Source organism: Nicotiana tomentosiformis, chromosome 4 (assembly GCF_000390325.3).
Source record: "Nicotiana tomentosiformis chromosome 4, ASM39032v3, whole genome shotgun sequence".
Lineage (NCBI taxonomy): Eukaryota > Viridiplantae > Streptophyta > Magnoliopsida > Solanales > Solanaceae > Nicotiana > Nicotiana tomentosiformis.
Genome location: NC_090815.1, coordinates 108514744 through 108533244, shown reverse-complemented (window position 1 = coordinate 108533244; position 18501 = coordinate 108514744). Strand labels below are relative to the sequence as shown.

At 34.7% G+C, this 18501-nt stretch overlaps 2 protein-coding genes across 2 annotated transcripts; one reads left to right on the top strand and one right to left on the bottom strand.

Moving 5' to 3' along the window:
- Positions 1–4803: 4803 nt before the first annotated feature.
- LOC104093598 (uncharacterized) lies at positions 4804–11612 on the bottom strand. Its single transcript, XM_033655451.2, has 15 exons — positions 11461–11612; positions 11058–11179; positions 10849–10908; positions 10499–10618; positions 10268–10387; positions 9878–10019; positions 9354–9524; positions 9025–9180; positions 7658–7764; positions 7444–7534; positions 5936–6077; positions 5692–5848; positions 5498–5614; positions 5235–5361; positions 4804–5158 (listed from the first exon to the last, which is right to left on the bottom strand). Exons 1-15 carry the CDS (start codon positions 11503–11505, stop codon positions 4916–4918), a joined length of 1920 nt encoding a protein of 639 aa, XP_033511342.1. The 5' UTR covers positions 11506–11612; the 3' UTR covers positions 4804–4915.
- Positions 11613–14401: 2789 nt separating this feature from the next.
- LOC138910313 (uncharacterized) lies at positions 14402–15905 on the top strand. The gene is made up of 2 exons (XM_070201543.1): positions 14402–14733; positions 15770–15905. The coding sequence occupies exons 1-2, from the start codon at positions 14402–14404 to the stop codon at positions 15903–15905; spliced, it is 468 nt and encodes a 155-aa protein (XP_070057644.1).
- The last annotated feature ends 2596 nt before the right edge of the window (positions 15906–18501 follow it).

The following is an 18501-nucleotide window of genomic DNA, read 5'->3' as shown; positions in this document are numbered from 1 at the left end:
GTTGGGGGCTGCCTGGAGTTAAGCCTTCGCGAACGCGGCTCGTGGCTCGCGAACGCGAAGGGCAGAGGTCGGAAGGCATTGCGAACGCGACGAGGAGGTCGCGAATGCAAAGGAGAAAATTTTGGCAGCACATTTTCGTGCTTTGCAAACGCGAAGCAAGGGCCGCGAACGCAGAGAAGAAAGGCCTGGACAGATTGTTTAAGATCAGAAAATGGGACGAAGTCCCATTTTCCATTTTTGACGTATTAGAGCTCGGGAAGAGGCGATTTTTGGGAGATTTTCATAAAAAATAACGGGGTAAGTATTCTTAACTCAATATTGGTCAAATTACCCGAATCCATTGTTGTTTTTAATATTTAATTGGTGAATTAAGTTGAAAATTTAGAAAATCCTCTTGGTTTAATTTGAAGATTTGAGGGTCGAGTTGAGGTCGGAATTTGGTAAAATTTATATGATTAGACTCGCGGTCGAATAGGCTTTCGGATTTTGTAACTTTTGTTGAGTTCCAAGACGTGGGCCCCACTGGCAAACTTTGGGTGAAATTTTGGTTTTTTATCAGAAAATTTGTATTTTCATATGGAATTTATTTCTATAATTGTTTTGACCGAATCGAATTATTTGTGGCTAGATTCGAGACTTTTGGAGGTCGATTCGCGAGGTAAAGGCATTGCAGAATAAAGAATTACATGGTTTGAGGTAAGTAATAGCTCTAAATTTGGTCTTAAGTGTATGAAACTCCGGATTATGTGTTATGTGATTGGTATTGAGGTGACGCACATACTCGGTGACGGGCGTGTGGGCGTGCACCGTAGAAATTATGACTTGGTCAATTCCATAAAACTGTGTAGTTGAATAATCTGTTGATATCCGTACATTTTCCATGTATTAGTGAAACTGATCTATAAATCATGTTTAAACCTTGTGTTGACACTGTTGAGACCCACAGAGGTTGTGTACTTATTGAATTATCTGCTAAATTGATGTTTTGCACTCAGTCACAGTTTTACTTGCACATTTCATCTGAGTCTCTATTGTTCATTATTGATGCATCATATCATTGTTGTTTGGGCTGCTTATCATGATTTATGAGAGCCAGAGAGACTAGAGAGGTTGATGACTGAGTGAGGCCGATGTCCTAATTTTGAGGATATTATGGGATCGGGCTGCACGCCGTAACATGTTTCATTGTTATATGCCATGATTGGCTTGTTATAGCGCTTGGGCTGAAAGAGCCTCTCCGGAGTCTATACACACCCTCAGTGAGCGCAGGTACCTACTGAGTGCGAGTGCCGAGTGCCGAGTGCTAAGTGATTGGGAGGAAAGAGTGATTGTAAGGTTGGAGTGAATGAGAGGACTGAGTGACTGTTGCTCTGAGAGGATGCATTGATTTCATTATTGCTGCATTTCAGTTATCATATATCACTGTTTTGGAAATTTCTGAAAGACATTATTTCTATTTCAGTGGAAATTGATATGAAATTACTGTGGAGTTTTAAATGTTGAACTTGAAAGCATGCCTGCCTTTCTATGTTGAAAATCACTGTATTTGGACTTAGCTGTGAAATTCGTCACTATCTTCAGTTCTTTATTTAGTATTGTTACTTACTGAATTGGTTGTACTCATACTACACCCTGTACTTCGTGTGCATATTCAGTATTCTCGGATACAGTGGCTGTTGATTCCTTCGCATAGTTGATTTTCCGGAGATTCCAAGGTAGCTGCCGTGTTTCGCAGACCTTTTCTCTCCTTCCCTATCTTTTGTTTACTGTATTTGGTCTGAGACTATTATAGACTGTGTTTTTCAGAATAGTGATATATAGATGCTCATGTACTCAGTGACACCGAATTTTGGGAGTGTATTTATTTCCAGTATTTGTAGGATTTCCTATTAAACTTAATTATTATGTTTTCAGTATTTAAAAAAAATTACGGGTTATTGATTTTATCGGCTTGCCTAGTATTGAGATAGGCGCCTTCACGACAAACGTAATTTTTGGGTCGTGACAATTTGTTAAGCAAAATAAGCAGACCTACAACGTGCAATGACTTTTGGCAGAAAAAACAATCATCCCCATTTACTCGATTCAGTATTGTTGAGAATAATTTTAACATAAGGCTTTATTTTTATTTTTTTTGGAAGGCCAAGATAGTCACTCAGTTTTTGGTAGGCATTTATCTAATTTAAGTTTAGGCTTAGGATCTTCCCACTTTTAACTGTCAATAATGTAAATATTTGGCTGAAATTTGTTACTTTATAGTATTTAGTGCAGCAAATTAGGAAATTAATGACTCATCCATATTTTACGTTGATACACGTATGAAACTCAGAAGGTTTAAATTCGAAAAATAAAAGGATTAAAGATATGGCATCATGATAAGTTCTTAAAAGATCCCCTACAAACTTAATACTTATTAAAAGGTACATTTACTTTCTGGCATAATAATATTGTAGGAGTAGTATTTAACTTACGGGTAAAATGATCATTTAGCTTTTGAAGGTTCTTTAGGTAATTCAGTTTCACACTAAAGGGCTCCACAATATATATATATATATATATATATATATATATATATATATATATATATCTTACATGTATTTCATGTTAATTATTATATTTTTTTAAATGGCATATATTATTAAAAAAATATATTTGTAACAATTAAAACGAAATTTGAAGGGAAAAATACAAGCTTAAATTGATAAATTGTTAGCCTAATTGATCGGCCTACGTGATGTACTAAACCCAAAATGATTAGATCTATGGGCTCAACTCGAAATGTAACAACTACATTTGGTTAGATAGGTATGCCGTAATACAATTTGACCAAAATACAAATTGTAATGACTAAATTTGTTGAAGCCAAGCTTAGCCGGTTATCTTCATAGCAATCAAAGACTATGTTATGCTTCCCAACCATTCTAACGGTTCAATCAAATATATGAGAAATGACTTACAGTTGTTGCCATAAACTAAATATAACTTAGATACTTTATCTATATATATTCATATGTATTGTATATATTCCTTCTTACAATAATGTCAAATGAAATCATTTACATTGTATAGAAGATGTAATATTCTAATTATAAAATATACTTTTAAAATCATAATTCTTCTACCACAAAGGTAAGAAAATGAAGCCAAAATCACAAAACTTCAGAAAGAATCAGGCTAGGGTTGGTCATCCTAAATTGGAAATTTCAGATGAAACAGTAAAAGTATTTGGCATTAGCTCTTACAGATAATTAGCATCATTGACCACGATCAGTAAAGGTTAAAAATGCAAAGAATTTCTAATATTTATATATGAATTTCAATATAAGTCCGGGACTCAAAAATCAGACATGGTGCTCTGTAAACCTTATCATAGACTTCAAAGTTGCTAAATTGCTATAACTTTACCTCTTTATTTTGGATCTACTAATGCCAATACATATGACATATCGATTCGTTTCTTGACAATGGAACGATGCACTATTATAACCGAACAAGAACTTAAGAATAAAATACCATAACTTATAATATGGAAATTAGACATGCCGCTTAAAATTTGCAAGATCCATGGAGCTCAATTTCAAAATGCAAAGAAATGGACAATGAAGAATAATAATGTAAAAGCAGCAAGAGTTGAACCAAGAAATACAAACGATATATAACCAAAATATATAAAAGTAAACAAACAGAAACAAAAGAAAAGGCTCAAACTAACTTAAAGTCATAAAAGGTAAAGTACTTTATCAATTCGAATATAACAATTCTAACTTTTTAATGAAAATAACAATTCAGTCATCGTCTCATCGATCAAAAATAATATATAAACAGATATAAAGAGAATATATTACTCGATTGTGTTTGCCAAAATCTTTTGCTTGTGATATTTTTTTCCTGATTATGTTGTGTTCGGCATCGGAAATCAGAATATTAGAACAGAGAGATGATTGCTGATGGAAATTCTAAAAATGAAAGCTGAAGAAGACAAAGCAAAATATAGAATTTTGGAGAAGGAAAGAAAGTCTTTGGGGGAAAAGATGAGAATAACTCCGGAGCAAAGCTCTGACAACGAACCTCTGTTTTAAAAGGCAGAATTGGGACTCGCCCCGGGGCGGAGCACTCGTGAAACGCCCCTGGGCTTATGTGTGGGGCTTAGTTCCGTGAGACTTACGTCTCGCCCGACGGAGCTTACGCCTCGGACACGCCGAATGCCCAGCATATTGGGTTCGCCTAATAGAACTTTATGCAATTGTGTGTAACTAACATTGTAAATCCTCAAATTTTCTTAATAAATCGTTAACTATTCAAAATTATTTTTTTCTTAATCATAAATCATTAAGTTGAGTGTATTTTATGTCATAATTAAAATAAAAATTATTGCATGTTATCCCCTAAGACTGCTATGATAGTAAATTTTAAATAATTTTTTTATTTAAAAGTATTTATTTATTAACTTTTGTTATGTCTTTATTATATAATAGTCCATAATATTTTTTATAATTATTTTCCTAAATATTAATAATTTTCACGTTTACGAGATACAATACTTATTAGTTATCATGGTATAGTATGGTTTTAATTGTAATAGGAGAAACCCTCCTCTGCTGTATGTTTCCTTTTTATTTAAGTCAATCTGTAGGGATGGCTTATCCATTTTAGCTATGAGAAGAAGAGGTTAGGTTGATGCCCTCCTCTTTATTCCTTTTGACTTATTCAATATATATACCCCTGGAGGGGAACCTTTGGAAAAACAGAAAAAACATACAACGTGCCAGCATTTGGGTTGACAATGCCAAAGAGAATTCGGTCTTCTGTCAATGTATAAAACTTAAATTCTTTCGGAACAATTATATATTTTCAACATAATGAAGTAAAAGAATATCTACAAAAAGAATTCTTATTCTTTTCAGAACAATTTGCCTTAGTCATGGGAAGGAGGTCCTTCTAAACGGATATAATCATACATGATCCCTTGAAAAGGACTAGTTGCATTTGCTTGGGTCAAATATATGGTATTTTCCCCTTCAACAAGTATATTACCCTGCAAATTCACATTGAACAGCCAATGGAGACCATGAATTCCATGCCTTGCTATCGCGTTATCCTTCCCTATCACTCCACTTGAGAATAGAGGAGTATTCGTGCTTGAATCATTAACGCGAACCTGCAAGTTACATTTTATGATTTCCTTTATCGTTGACTCGAAAATATCTAAAAATGATGGAAAAACTGTGCTATACCTGTAATTCAGCTTGAGCTGCAGATGCAAGTGCCACTCTTAGTGTATAGATTTCCTTTTGTTTAACACTGTCAAGTTTGAACTTTATTTGCCATGTTGTTCCTATATATGTCTTCTCATCCCTTTTCCTAACATACCCAAAAGTCCGAAAAAATGAAGAAAACTCACATTCAAATTTAATGAAGATATCAATTATAAGATCCTCCCTAAAGTCTACAAATAAATCCAGATGCAAACATAGTGCTGATTTAGTACTTTCATTACCTAGTGACTTGAGCAAAGAACCAATCTTTTTTGTAGTCACTCTCTCCAGCAGTAAAAACTATATCACCGTTTGGATACAAGTCACTGTATCTCTCCCATAGCCCGTACTGTCTAAACCTAAGGAAGATGATGATAATGAGCAGCAAAATAAAAAGATAAAAATTAAATATCAATGAAGAAGGAGAAAGTCTAACTTATCAGGATGATTAACAAAGAGTTTGTTGATATATTTTGGATCAGGATCAGGAATATAAAACTCTCGAGCAGAACGATCAGGAATGCCAATTTCCCAAAGTGTAGGTCCATTTCTTGGGGGTTCAAAGACAAGATCATCCATCTCAATGCTGCAACCTGATTTATAACATGTTATTTTTAGCTCGTAACGATCTTGAAAAGCTTGAAACTAATGGTTTACTTGCCAAATAGAGAATTTAATACCCGAGGTAATTGTAACTGTAATATCACTTTTGTAATCTCCAATAAATCCAGGGACAAATGCATACAAGTTATAGTTGCCTGCTCGTATATCACTGATTACATAATAGCCTTCCTCATCTGCTTTTATCCAGAATTGATAGTCCTGATCAACATTAACTAGTATTCAAATTGTTGAAAAAATATAGGGAAAAGGGCCAAATATACCCCTTTACTTTGGTATATTGTTTACATCTACCCTCCGTTATACTATCGGGACATATCTACCATTACCGTTAACAAAACTTTTTAAAAATACCCTCCTCTAACGGAATCCACCAGATTAATAAAATAATCATTTTAAAAAAAAATTCATTAACCCATAACCTGTTAAACCTATCATATAAAAATACGGAACCTAGATTTCTGAGACGTCTTAACACATTTTATTTATTTAGAGAGAGATCGAGAATAATGGTGGAAGTAGAATTAGTAAGAATTTATATTTTTGGTTTTTAGTTGTTCATGGTGGCGTTAGCATGTCATGTTATCACGTTTGGTTGTATTTTTTTTGGTTATAATATGGCATCCCTTTGTCTAATGCAATGCATACTTGATAGTTAGTTTGTATGTCGGTAACAACTGATATATACTTTATCAATATTTGTGTTTGGTTAATGCATGAAGTTAGTGTACTTAGGTTGTTAAGTTACTTTCCAACTTGTTGGTGTACTTTCTTTCATTGTTGATGATTTTCGTAGACTCTAGCTTGATATTAAATTGAATCTCCTCCAATTATTTTCTAATTTTTGTTCCTTATAAGTTCAGTTATTACTAAGAATTATAAGTATCACATCCCATAGCTTGAAATCTAACTTTGATTCTCAAGGCGTGATTTGACGATAATTACTCGTTGCTCAAATGCTTAAAGAAGAATAAGAAAATATGGTGCGTGAATACTCATCAACAAAGGATCATTGTTGGGGGAAGAAATACCTCGGTAGCTACCTTAAGACTTCATAATTGTCAACCTAGTAAGATGATATAAACATTCACGTCATGGTGAAAAACATCATGGTGAATACTCGGCAAAATTCTGCATGGTGGGAAAAAATAAAGAGATCTAGAAGAAGAAAAAAATTGAAAAGGTAGAATATAATAAACATACAATAAGGATATTAAAAGAATCATGACTCAATATATTAATGAATATATGATTGTCGGTATTTTTATGTCTTTCACATCTTAAGTTCCACAAATGACTATGAAGGAAATGATTAATCTGTAAGGAAGAAGTGCAGTAAATAAAAAGGATTTAATGAGTTATTAATGAGTTTTAAAAAAATAGATATTTTTTTAATTTGGTGGCTTTCCGTTAGGTGGATAGTATTTTTAAAAAGTTTGGCTAACGGTAAGGATATATGTGACCCGATAGTATAGCGGAAGGTATATATGAATAATATACTTGGCCATTTTCCCAAAAATATAAGTAGTTTTCGAGTGATTGAGCTTTTTTGTCCCCCCTGAATCACCTTGCATTCTCTTTGCCAAGAACCGACTTCCCCTGGTGGAGCTAAGCCAACATATGCACCAGAAGCAGATATCTTATCATCTTTGAAGTACCTAAGTACCAAAATAATATAAGTAGAGCCATTGACCGTAGAATAATTGTTCTTCCAAGTCCACCACCTACCTCCAAAAGAAAAAGGAAAATGTGGTAACGGTAAGCAAATAAGCAAATAATACCTGTCTTGGACTAACAATCTTCCACTAATATTACCGCGTTGCGATGATGATGGAAAATCCTCAGATGCTGGAAAACTGTAAGGCCAGCTTTGAACTTCTACCAGCATCTGCTTTTTGCATTCAGAGTGTTAAATAGTCTAGTTATATCATCAATAAGGACAATCACAAAGATAGCAGTGAAGATCGCTTCGTTGTACCATAAAACTAGTTTTCTTAAGGATTAAAGTTATATACAATTGTTTGACCATCATTATAATTTAGGCAAAATGGCCTCCCAGCTACCTAAACTTGTACTGATTTTTCAAACCGGTAAACAAACTTACGGGTTTCCCATTTTGATACTTATACTTCACAAAATAGTTATTAATTGGCACCTCCGATTGAGCGTGTTATACAATCGCCATGACGTGAATAACATGTCATATGTTTAGCTTGTGGTTATTTGACACGTATAATTTGTGGGTCTCAGTCTTTTTAATTTATAAAATTTATTTTTTCCTTTTTCTTTCTTCTTCATAGGTTAAGACCAACTTCACTATCATTTCACCGACTAATCACCAAAAAACGTTCCTCAAGTGCCATATTTCTTCTTCAAAATATCAACTTTATTTTCCTTTCATTATTTTTCTTAAAGCCATTTCGACAACAGAAATTCATTTTCCATCTTCCCCAGCTTCACAAAGAAACCATCACTTTATCGGAGAGACATTTTTCACTTTAAATGGTTGGAGCCTAATTGATTGGTTCGAATAATCTGAACCAATAATAGGAAAATCAAATTCCTTACTACCGATTTAACCCAATTTCGAATCTCAGAAAGTCAATTCTTTTTTTTCCGGCAACTTTTCCGGTGATTTGCGGGTTATCTTCTATATCTTTTTTCCTTCTCTTTAAAATCTTATACTCAGTAGAAGAAGAAAAAACCCTAAATTCGTTTTAAATAGAGAACAATAATGAAAAAAAATAAAGAAGAAAAATTGAGAGGGAAGATGGGGGACGTGAAAACTATAAGGATAAGAAACAAAAAGTAATGGGAGGAGAAGGGGGCGGAAGGGCTGTGAAGAACTGAAGAAGAGTTTGGGTTTGCTTTTTTATTTATTTATTCTTTTTTTAACATTATATTAGTATTAATATATTCTTGGCCATGTCAGTATTGCCTTCACATACGGTCAACGGTCAAAGACACTTATTAGTAATTGTTTTGTAAAGTATAAGTGTTAAAATGAGAAAGTCGTATGTATATTTATCGGCTTGAAAAATCATTGCAAATTTAAGTGGATGCTTATTAAACAAGGTTATCTGTAATTACTCCTTATGTGACCTGGTATCTTTGGCAGTGTTAGTACATAGAACTTTCTTAATTATACCTGTTCTTTGGCATCCTCCCAGAGAATAAGGGGATCCTCCCCTTCATTGACATAATTAAGATATATAAAAACTGGTCCAAAGACTTTTTTCCATGGCTCTCCTTCTCCAAACTTTGCAACCAAATCCTCTCCTGCATAGTGGGCACTGAGAAACATCTGCAGAATAACATCTTGGGTGATAATCATGAAAAGAAGAAAAAAGCGATGCGTGTTTTGTGACCATAGTCTGATCAAAATTGAAATACTTGGTTATGTTAGCTAATTTATGGGCCTAAGAAACAATACAAATGAACAGGAATAAGAATGTGTTAAGGCTTGTGATTACTTACAGAAAGAGCAGTTGGACCAACATGAGAAGTGAGGTTTTGTTTAAGGGGTCCCCCGGATCGAAATTCGTCACTGGGAATGATAATCCAGAACCCTAGTGGTGGATCCATACAAATCCAGCCATGGACCTTGAGATCTTTATCCTCACATGAGTACTGATACTTGTCATCCACCTGATAGCATTAATCAATCAAGACTCCTTAATTACCCTAATTATGAACCACAAGAAAAAATTGATAAATAGAGCAGTATTGCCTCTTCAGCAGCCAGTAGAGTAACAAGCTTAACCAAGAGCACACTTTTAATTACTTAATTATATCATAGTTCAACACCCCTTCCTCACGAGGAGCTGAATATTTATGCCTTTTTTTTGGGTGGTGGTGAGATTGAGATATGAATTCATGACCATGTATGCTCTGACACCATGTAATCACCCTATCTAAAAGCTTACGCTGTTGTAGAGAGCATACTTTTAGTTACACTTAATTGTGTTATATCTGAACAAATGGCAGAAGAAAGTAGGTACCTCGCCTTTGAACTCAGGCTCCACGGGATTGACAAGCAGGACTGCTTCAGGATAAGCAAGTGGTTGTCCTCTATCTGGTAACCTGTCATCAGGTAAGGGCATGTATCTCTGCCTGTTATCTGCCATTGCCATGTAATGAAACCTGGTCGACGTTCAAGATATATTAGACAATAAAACATCCTTCTTAATTGTTGTCAATGAAGCTAGAGATAAGACACTGACAATGTGTCTTTCATATGTACAAACAATTAATCATTTCTATTATACGTATCAATTTGTAAGTACGAGAACTATAAAAGGATATGCAACATTGAGAAAACGTTAGCAGATAGATTTAAAACTCCGACAACTGGATCAAAATTAGATGGATGAAGAGAAAGTGAGTATTACTTGTCTTTTCTGAGCTTGAATGCAATCCTAGTCTCATCAAGGTTGAAACCAGGCCATCCCTCTAAATGTTCATAAATTGCATAAGAATAGAAACCTGAAGAACCTTTAAGCATTATAAACCTGAACATTCATACTTCTGATTAGTCATCAAGTATAATGTCTTTTCTCTTTTCTAGGTTCAAAAAATACCAATAAATATTTAACAAAGGGAAGGAAAAAGCATAACAAAACCTTTTGTCTATGTTCAGGGGAATAAGCTTGTCCTGAAGTGACACATCCCATTCCCTTGAGAAGGAAAGCTCTATTTGATCATCTGTTTCCAATATGACCTTATAGGTTGTGCATATGAGCCTAAATTAATAAAACAGTCGTAATTCTCTCAAAACAACATATAATATTTTATTCAGTTCCTTTTTGATCAGGAATCCGCGGGACTTAGGGTCGGGTATATTCAGTGGCAGATGTAACACTGGGACACCGAGTTCATCTAAATCCGGTACTTTCAAAATAATAAAAATTATAACAAATAGTAGGTCTGAACCCATAATTTTAAGTTTGAACCCATAGAGTATATTATATACCTTTCAAATGTTCCTGTAGTCCCTGTAGTTCCTGCTGGACTCCAGACAACGTCCCAGTATCTAGAGAGAAAATAATTACCAATTGTTACATTCTTTTCCTTTCGCGACGAGAATAAACTTAATCTATTTTCAAGATAAAAGGGGAATTTTTAAATAAGAAGCTGCCTCTGATGAAGCTTAAAAAGAAATGGCTAGCTGATGGAAGTTACCCTCTGTTTGTTTCATCATTTAGAATCTCAAGCAAATTATCAACGCCATTGTATTTGATTCTGGTTACAATGCCAGCTGGTACTGATAATGTCACTTGGAGAATACCATTATCCATCACCACCTGTTGAAGAATTTTAACTTCCTATTAGTAAACTTGAACTATGCTTCATTAAAACAACAAGAATCTTCAATATTTTTAAGCTGCACTCCATGTATTGATTAAGGAAAAAACTCACTTAATGGCTTTGATCCTATACTTGAAAACTAGTGAAGTTAACCTTCTTTTTTTGTAAATGAAAATGCTTTTTTTCTTGTAAATAGTACGCTTCCACTGCCACATAGTCAGAGAAAAAAGAACATCTTTCGTGCTAATTAATGATATAGTGATGAATTATTGATTACATGGTGATCATCGGGGAGGTGCAGCTGTACTCCGGGAGCAGTCATTGATCTTGTTTATTCAACGTCTTCTTAAATTACTGCAAAACTAAAAATAATCTTCACTTTCTTCTTCAATAAATGGAAGTCTTGAAAGTACGACACAAAAAGAGAAAAAATAAGAGATATTATTGACCTCTTCTTGCAGTTTGGCAGAAGCATGTAAGGTATGTATTAATATGCATATGTTTTGATCTGTACTTTCCTTGAAATGTTAAAAAGGAAAAGAAGAAAAAGAAAGCAATTTGAATTTAACAGATTGTAAATCACTTAGCTTACTCGTCAGCATTGGTTTGGTACAGTAATAATTTACACATATTTTTAGCGTATAAGAGTCGCTAAGGTGAAGTATGTCGCAAGCGCAATTGATCATGAAATCATGATTAATATGTGGGACAATAACAATAGTGGGAATTTCAGAATAGTAGTTAATTTACTTTCCCAATGGACATGCTTAAAGCTTTGTTTCTAGTACTCAGTAAGGGAAAACTAGATCGTAGCTTAATTCTCAGAATATTGGATAGTGTCAGTTACATCCTCAAATGTTTCAAATTGCCAAGGATATTCTTGAGTTCGTGTCTAATACGATCCCAAATAGATAGACTTGTAAATTTTGAAGTCCATCTCAAAATGAGAATAACCATCCCAAGAAAATGTTATTTTCGTTCGACTCTAGAGAAGCATATAAAACAACTATTTTGACGACTAAGACTATCCGGATAAGCTTATAAACTGGTCAATCAACTTATACGCACCTTGTAACTTATCTATTTGGTAAGAATAATATGAAGGTTAAAATGCTTATAAATCAAAATCAACCAAAAGCCATAAGTTGGTCACCCTAAAATTTACGACTTTTTATCTTGTAATACTTTTGATTTGATAATATTTTTACTATTTTAAACCTAATAGTATTATATATTGTAAATTTGTAATTCGCAAAATACCTTTTTCAGAACAAAACCCCAACTCCATCTTCATTCTATTATCCGTCATTTAATCGTTTCCATCTAAAGATACTATTTTTTAAGTTTTGTAAACATATTAATTGTTTGTTGTTAGCTTTATCACTTTTATTTAAATACATAGCTGCTTATAATTAGTTTCGACAGTTGGCACTTACCAACTACTTTTAAGGCAGAATAGCCTAATAGACACCTCTACTTGTCCCGTTTTTATATCCCGGTCCCCGTACTTCATGAAGTTTCATTTAGACACCTCAACTCATTCAAAACAACTCTTTTAAACTCCTCTAACCTCACGTGCTCTTCAAACATATGATGTGTATGACATGTCAATGTCCAGCTCCAATTCTTTATGCCATATCATCATTTTTCACTTTATTTCAAAATTTCCACTATTCAATTTTCTTTTTTACTCCATATTTTCTCCGCTATCTACTCGTCCCTTCTCCACTCCAAACGGACCTTTTCCTCCATTAATCCACCTTCACAATCCCAAAACCTCTTAGTTATATTGTCCCAAATATACCCAACAACCATTTATCAAAGGCAAAATACATCGACAACCCCTTAAAGTTGTTTCACTTTTTACTTAAACACTTCATCTTAAGTATGTTCCATTTGAAAATTTAATCCAGGCTTTTACTGTGTCATTTAGACATAAAAAGCTGGCATGGCAAGGTAAGTATTTCTCACATTTTTTATATGCGTGAAATGATTCGAAAAACAAAGTCCCCATACTTCTTGCCGGAAAATAAATAACTTTTGACGAAAAAATGTTCCTCGGCAATTCAAAAGGAGGCCGATATTAAAAAAAGGTGCATTGTCTATATCATCTCCTGTTTCAAGGCCATTGAGCTTCATGACTGATAAGTTATGTGTGCCTTTTCATATTTTGATGATCTAACAAACTTTATAATAAGAACCAGATCGGAAACCTGTTACACATCCTCAAGGTGCCAAAGCACAGCAAATCTCAAATCGGGCACAAATTCCGACAGCTAGAATCAAAGAGACGACAGAGGGAACAAATGGACATTAGTTCCCTTGCCGACTGTACCAGTAAACTTCTCATAGTTGTAAAATCGTCTCAACTGTTCCTTTGCACACACGCAACAGTGTGAACAGTGCAGTAGTCACTTTATGAGGAATGCCTTATATCGGATATTTGCTTGCATCATCCAAGTGACATCACTTGGATATTATTAACATGAAGTAATAAAGAAATCATACTTTGCACATCTGAGAATTAATCAAGTTTTCTCTCAAGTGTATTGCCATCTAGCAAGTGACTTTCACACTTTAAGAACAAAGAACAACATAACGAAGGACCAATTTCCAGCATTGTGTTATTATATGTCCTTAGTTGTATTGTACCTTTTTTAGAGTAATTTACTTGTAATTTCTACTTAGCTTAGCTAGAAGCATTGTGTAGGAAACTATTTATAAAATCATAAACCTTGTATTTGTATCTTGGTTAGAGTTAGTCGGGTTGTGAGCTTTGTAATAGAGTTATTATAAAGAGGCTTATAATAGAGTTATTACAAGTGAGTAAGGGATTAAGAGTTTAATTCCTAGGTTACAATAGGTTGTAATCTAAAAGTTGCTTGGTTAGTGAAGTTGAAATCCTACGAGTGTAGGCTGTGATTTTTAATCCCGTGAGCTGGGAGTTTTCCACGTAAAACTCTGTTGTGTCATTTACTTATCTCTTATTGTGTGTATTCTGTGGGAACTAATACAGAACAAGGTTCTCTATACAGTTTGGTGGGCCCTAAGTTTATATCAATTGGTATCAGAGCAAGTTCTTTCTATGAGGCTAACAGCTAGAAAGGATCCAAATTGCTGCTCCACCAAACTTTGAAGAAGGCCAATCAACCTACAGACCACCAAGATCCAATAGACAATATTATGGTTGGTGGAAGATAAGGATGCATGATTTTATCATGGCTGAAGATTCAGAGCTCTGGGATGTTATCTGCGATGGACCCTTCGTCCCTATGAAGACCATTGGAGAACCAACAGTGACAGCTCCTAAGACAAAGAAGGAGTACAACGATGTTGACCACAAAGCTATAGAGAAAAACTTCCGAGCAAAACAAATCCTCGTCTGTGGTATTGGACCAGACGAATACAACAGGATCTCTGCCTGTCAATCAGCCAAGGAGATCTGGGAAGCTCTCCAAACACCACACGAGGGAACAACTCAAGTCAAGCAGTCAAAGATCGACATGCTCACCACCTCTGTTTTAAAAGGCAGAATTAGGACTCGCCCAGGGTGGAGCACTCGTAAAACTCCCCTGGGCTTATGTGTAGGGCTTAGTTCCGTGAGGCTTACGCCTCGGCCGTCGGGGCTTACGCCCCGGACATGCCCAACGCCCAACGTACTGGGCTCGCCTAATAGAACTTTATGCAATTGTGTGTAACTAACCTTGTAAATCCTCAAATTATTTTAATAAATCGTTGACTATTCAAAATTACTTTTTTCTTAATCATTAATCATTAAGTTTAGAGTATTTTATGTCATAATTAAAATAAAAATTATTGCATGTTATCCACTAAGACTGTTATGATAGTAAATTTTAAATAAATCTTTCATTCAAAAGTATTTATTTATTAACTTTTGTTATGTATTTATTATATAATAGTCCATAATTATTTTCCTAAATTTTTTATTTTTCACGTTTAGGAGATACAATACTTATTAATTTAATAGCCCAGTATTAGCTACTAACTATTTACAAATAATTAGTTATCATGGTATAGTATGGTGAATGATGTGTCACTTTATTAACTTGTTGAAACTTAAAAATAAATGATGCTAGATAATCATATTTAAATTGTGAATTATGTTTTTATATAAATTCTCTTTCAAAAGCATACTAAATAAAAGGAGTATTTAAATAAATATCAAATTATAATATCGAAATTCTTTCAAGATTCATTACTCCTTGAGATACATATAAGATTTTGTATCGAATACATTACTTTTGATGTTTGAGTTGTAATGACGTTGCAGCTAATTTGCATATTATGATATATGTCATACTTTTCGTATTATTCATAGTTGAATTATAATTAATAAATATTTTAAATAGATTATTTGTTATGATTTTGTGGTTTTAATGTAATTTTATAATTATTTTTTATTTTATACTATCTTAAAATTCTTGAAATTAGTAAAATTTAAAGATCTGTGGGACTTACACTCCATGTCTCAGGGCTTACGCCTTGCCCCGTCAAAGGTAAAATGCCTCGCCTCACGCCCCGGCCTTTTAAAAAATTGCAGTCACCACTGAGTATAAACTTTTCAGGATGAAGGATGATGAATCCTTTCAGGACATGCTCACTCGATTCACCTATATCATCAATGAGCTCCACTCTCTAGGAGATATCATTCCAAGGAACAAACTTCTCAAAAAAATACTTAGTGTATTACCTAGTTCCTGAGAAAGCAAAGTAAAAGCTATCATGGAGGAAAAGGATCTGCAAAAGTTGACCATTGATGAACTCATTGGAAATCTGAAGACCTATGAAATGAAGAAGAAGGAGAAGGATAAGAAGGAACATGAAAGAAGAGAGCCCAAAAAGGAGAAGAACCTGGTCCTCAAGGCAGACAATAATGATTCAAGTGGTGAGTATGCTGACATGGCCTACCTGACTAAGCGATTTCAGAAAATGATTCGTAGGAATGGAGGCATTCCAAAAAAGGCAGCTCCAGCAAGCCAAGAGGTTATGACTTGTGTCATAAATGTGGTAAACCAGGACACTTCATCAAAGATTGTTCTCTCCTCAAGCAAGACCAGTACAAGCACAATACAAACAAAGCAGTCAAGAGGAACCTGGTTCCTGATAAAATATTCAAGAGAAAAGAAGTCGCTGACAATGTTGTGAAACAAGCTCTTGCTGCATGGAAAAATTCTTCCAGCGAATCTAGAGAAGATGATGAACAAGATGATACTCCATGATGGCAATTGAAAGTGAAGCTACTGAATATGACTCTATCTTTGCCCTGATGGCAAAATCTGATGGTGATAAAGATGATGATGAGGTAAACTTTCTAGATGTTCAAAGAAATTTGAAGTCTTACTCTCGGAAGAAGCTTATATCTTTGGCAAATATTTTAATTGATACTTATCATAGTCTTATAAATAATAAAAATGTATTAATTGTGGAACTAAGAGAGGTAAAACTTGAGAGAGAGATGATCTTGTAGTCGTAGCGGTTGACCTAAAAGAAGCCATGGAGGTTCTAAAGAAAGAAAAGGATGTTCTGACTAAAAAAAATTGAAAACGTAGAAAATGAGATAGATGACCTGTTGGTAGTTGTTATGGATCTAAAAGAAACAATAGGGGAACTAAAAGGGGGAAACAATTCTGGGAATATCTAAAAGGGAAAGGAAGTTGTAAGTGTGGCACACATTAAGCTTGAAAATAAATTCAAATCTGTGAAATCTAGTTTGTGTGTTGAACTTGAGAGAAACAGACAACTTCAAGAAGATCTAGGTAGAGTTAAGAATGACCTAAAAAAATCTCTTAAGTAGACCTGGTCCTCTGATGCAATCACCGCTATGCATAAGAACAATGGGGGGAACATGCAGGGAATCGGGTTCCAAAAGAAAAATACTCCTTACAATCCTCATAGCAAGTACGTTATTGTCCCTGATAACTGGCTTTGCACTCACTGTGGTAACACTAGGCATTTTAAAGAAATCTGTAAAGATAGATTTCTATCCCAACAGAAAACCAAAGTTTTTGCTGAAAAAATAACTACTGATAAAGAACCCGGTCCCTCAAATAAAAAACATGTGATGCCTGCTTGGACAAGAAGAACTTTGATTCACCTTTTTCCTCATTATAAGGGACCCAAACTTATTTGGGTTCCTAAGTCTAATCCTTGATTTTCTTATGCAGGGAGCAGTGAAAGGAAGTAGCCAAAGATAGTATATGGATAGTTGTTTCTCTAAGCATATGGCTGGAAGCACTAATGATTTACTTTAACTCAAAGCCCTGCAAGGAGGGAGTGTGTTCTTCAGTAATGGCAAAAAGGGATACATTCTAGGAGTAGGAAGAGATGGGAAGACACTCACCCATTCAATTAAAAATGTGTACTATATGAATAGTTTGAAATACAGCCTACTGAGTGTCTCTCAAATCTACGACAAAGGAAACAAAGTGGAATTCTTATAAAAAACTTGAAGGGTTACAAATCTTGTAACTGGTGAAGTGATTCTATTGGCAAAAATATTCAAGAATATCTATGTTGCTGATTTTGAGTCTTTGAACAATGGGGATCTTACATGCTTGAGTGTTGTTGATGACAATATTGAACTGTGGTACAGAAGATTGGGACATGCAAGTTTTACGTTGCTGGACAAATTGGTCAAGAAGGACCTGGTTCGTGGGCTACCTAAGTCAAGTTTCAAAGATCACAAGATGTGTGATGCATGTGTAAAAGGAAAGCAAGTCAGGTCCCCCTTCAAGCCCAAAGAGGAAGTAAGCACCTCAAGGCCACTTAATCTCCTCCATATGGGTCTGTGTGGACCTATGAAGGTGCCAAGTAGAGGAGGAAATAAGTACATTTTCGTCATAGTGGATGACTACTCTAGATTCACCTGGACTTTGTTCCTCAGAACCAAGGATGAAACTTTTCCAGTATTTGCTGCTTTTGTGAAGCAGATCTAAGCGAAGATGAGCCATGATGTTATGAGTATAAGATCTGATCACGGCACAGAGTTTGACAACGCAAAATTCGACGAATTCTGTGCTTAAAATGGTATAAGTCATAATTTTTCAGCCCCAAGAACACCCCCAACAAAATGGTGTTATGGAGAGGAAAAATAGGACTCTTGAAGACATGGCAAAGAAAATGTTGATTGACAGTGGTGTTGCAAAATGTTTCTGGGCAGAGGCAGTTAAACACTGCGTGCTACTTGGTGAACAGGTGCATGATCAAGTCCCTCTTGAACAAAACCCAGTATGAACTGTTGAACGGGAGAAAACCCAAGCTAACACATTTGAGAACGTTTGGCTGCAAATGTTTTGTT